The sequence below is a fragment of the Muscardinus avellanarius genome (genome assembly GCF_963383645.1).
Source record: "Muscardinus avellanarius genome assembly, chromosome: 7".
NCBI classification, from domain to species: Eukaryota; Metazoa; Chordata; class Mammalia; order Rodentia; family Gliridae; genus Muscardinus; species Muscardinus avellanarius.
In genome coordinates, this window is record NC_137793.1 from 79,009,763 (window position 1) to 79,012,285 (window position 2,523).

General features: G+C 53.9%; 1 protein-coding gene across 1 annotated transcript; it reads right to left on the reverse strand.

The window, feature by feature from the left end:
• Positions 1 to 1,395: 1,395 nt before the first annotated feature.
• On the reverse strand, positions 1,396 to 1,797 carry LOC308265113 (interferon-induced transmembrane protein 1-like; the record flags this gene model as incomplete). Its single annotated transcript, XM_080698715.1, has 1 exon — positions 1,396 to 1,797. The coding sequence occupies one exon, from the start codon at positions 1,795 to 1,797 to the stop codon at positions 1,396 to 1,398; it is 402 nt and encodes a 133-aa protein (XP_080554841.1).
• Positions 1,798 to 2,523: the final 726 nt, after the last annotated feature.

A 2,523-nucleotide genomic window follows, 5' to 3' on the forward strand; every position in this document is an offset into this window, starting at 1 on the left:
TGAGGCTCTGCACCACGAAGGTGACCCAGACATAGGCAGGATGTGGCAGGGAGGGGAAAGGACATAGGAACCAAATTCAGGTTATTTTTTTCTACGGAAGCCTGCGTTCTCTCCCCACCACCAGCCACTTCACCTGAGCTAGTGATGGACCAAAAGTAAGGCGGGGCCAGCCAGACGCCAGGCAAGGGTCTGCCGTAGGAGGGAAGGAGTGGGGAGCAGTTTGGCTGGGTAAGGGGACCACCTAGACAGAGCAGACACGGCAGAGGGAGCAGAAGGCAGCCATCAGTGGGTGGCAGCAATCCCGTCCCCAGCCTGGCACACAGAGCCAGAATCCCCAGGGTTCTCACAGAGGACCACAAGGTGTGGAGCCACCTTCACAATCAGAGGACCACAGGTCATTGTCCTAGATGCCTCTGTGTGTGTGTGTGTGTGTGTGTGTGTGTGTGTGTGTGTGTGTGTTTGTTACTGGGAATTGAACCCAGGAGCATTCTAACTCCAAGCTACATTCTCAGCCCTATTTTTTATTCTTTACTTTGAAACAGGGTCTCACTAGGCAGCTGAGGCTGGCCGCGAACCTGAGATCCTCCTGTCTCAGCCTCCCAAGTATTGGGATTACAAGTGTGCACTGCCATGCCCATCTTCTTTCTTTTCCTTCCTTCGTTCCTCTCTTCCTTCCTTCCTTCCTTTCTTCTTTCTTCCTTCCTTCCTTTCTTTCTTCTTTCCTTCTTCTTTCTTTTTCTACTAGGGACTGAACCCAGGGACATTCTACCCCTAAGCTATATCCCCAGAACAATTTTATTTATTTTGAAAAAGAGTCTCACTAAGTTGCTAAGGGCTGTCCTTGAACCTGCAATCCTCCCCTCTCGTCCTCCCAAGTACTAGGACTGCCAGTGCATTCCATAGTGCCACCCGCCACACCAGCCTACTCCTTTCCTTTCTTCTCCCTTTGTCTTCTTTGGACTGGGTGCGCTGTTCTCTCATTGGGCAGGGACAGAAGCAACATGGCCTTCCGGGCCTCTCCCAGACTCTCTGGACTCTTCAGCCACGCACACACCTGGCTGTCATGGGTGATGGCTTCCTCGAGTCTCACAGGAACTCTGGGCTGCCTACGTGCACTGACTCCATTTTATAAATGAGGGCACCCAGGCCTATGGGGTTAATGAGCTTGAACAAAGTCCCACAACTGGTACTGGCCAGAAGCTTCAGGCATAACCTGATGATACACTGCTGAGGCCCAGGAGCACCCACCGTGCAGGGCTGTCATGCATGCACATGCACTCTCTCCTCCTCCTCCTCCTCCTCCTCCTCCTCCTCCTCCTCCTTCCTCCCTCCCTCCCTCCCTCCTCTCTCTCTCTCTCTCTCTCTCTCTCTCTCTCTCTCTCAGGGCCCTTGCTCTTATATGGACAGCTGTGGTAGGGTAGTGAACAGAACGATGAGGGCAGTGATGACCAAGAGGAGGCTGAAAACCAGGACCAGGATGTTCAGGAACTGGGCAGTGGAGGCATAGGCCCGGGCCCCAGTCACGTCGCCCACCATCTTCTGGTCCCTAGACTTCACAGAGCAGGAGTACGCCATGAAGGCCAGGCAGCAGAAGTTCATGAAGAGCGTGTTGAACAGAGACCAGACCACGTGGTCGGGCACGGGGTCTCCCTGGGGATGTTGATCACAGTGGTTGTCTCGGGAGCCGAGCCTTGGCCCCCCCCCCAGCATGGCCACCTCGTGCTCCTCCTTGAGCCTCTCGTAGCTTGGGGACAGGCTGGCATTGGGGTGGGACAGGAACGTGTGAGAAGAGTTCATGGTGGCCACAGGTGAGCAGCTGTGGGCTGGGGTGGTGGGCTCCTGCCTGTGGGCTCCTTCTCTCTGGTCACCTCAGGAATATTCTACCTCCAAAACTCTCTGCATGATTCTCCTGTCTCCGCCTCCCAAGTGCGGGATTATAAGCGTGCGCCACCACACCCTGCAGCCTTTATTTTTTGAGACAGGGTCTTGCTCAGTTGTTGAGGGTCTCTTCCTCCATCGTTGACTGTGCATGCCCTGCAGGAGAGCTATGGTGCAGGCCCTGGCCCTTAGTTTGCTGGATCCCGAGGGACTAGAACTCAGGCCTGGGCTTCAGTCTTCGGACCCCAGGCCCATTCAGCAGCTCACAGCCCATGGCTTCGGCACTCAGGCCTGTTGGTGGAGCAGTGCCCAGCACCATAAATGAGTGGAGACTGAGGGAAGGGCCAAAAAGCAAGACTGTCCCCCAGGTAGGAGGGAGCAGGGGAAGCTGCCTATGGAAAGGGAATGCTGAGCCAGGTAGTTTTCCAACTTTAAAATTTCGAATGTATGCAAGCATGCAGGGAGATTAGGGGGCAAAGCACAATAAGCACCTTTAAATCCTGCTAGACAATTCCTGTATTTTGCCATATTTGCCTTCTTTCTATATTTGTGCGTGGGCACACATATGAAGCCTTTTCTTTTCCTTCTTTTTTTTTTTTTGTGGTACCAGGGATGGAATCCAGGGGCACTGTACCTCCAAGCTAC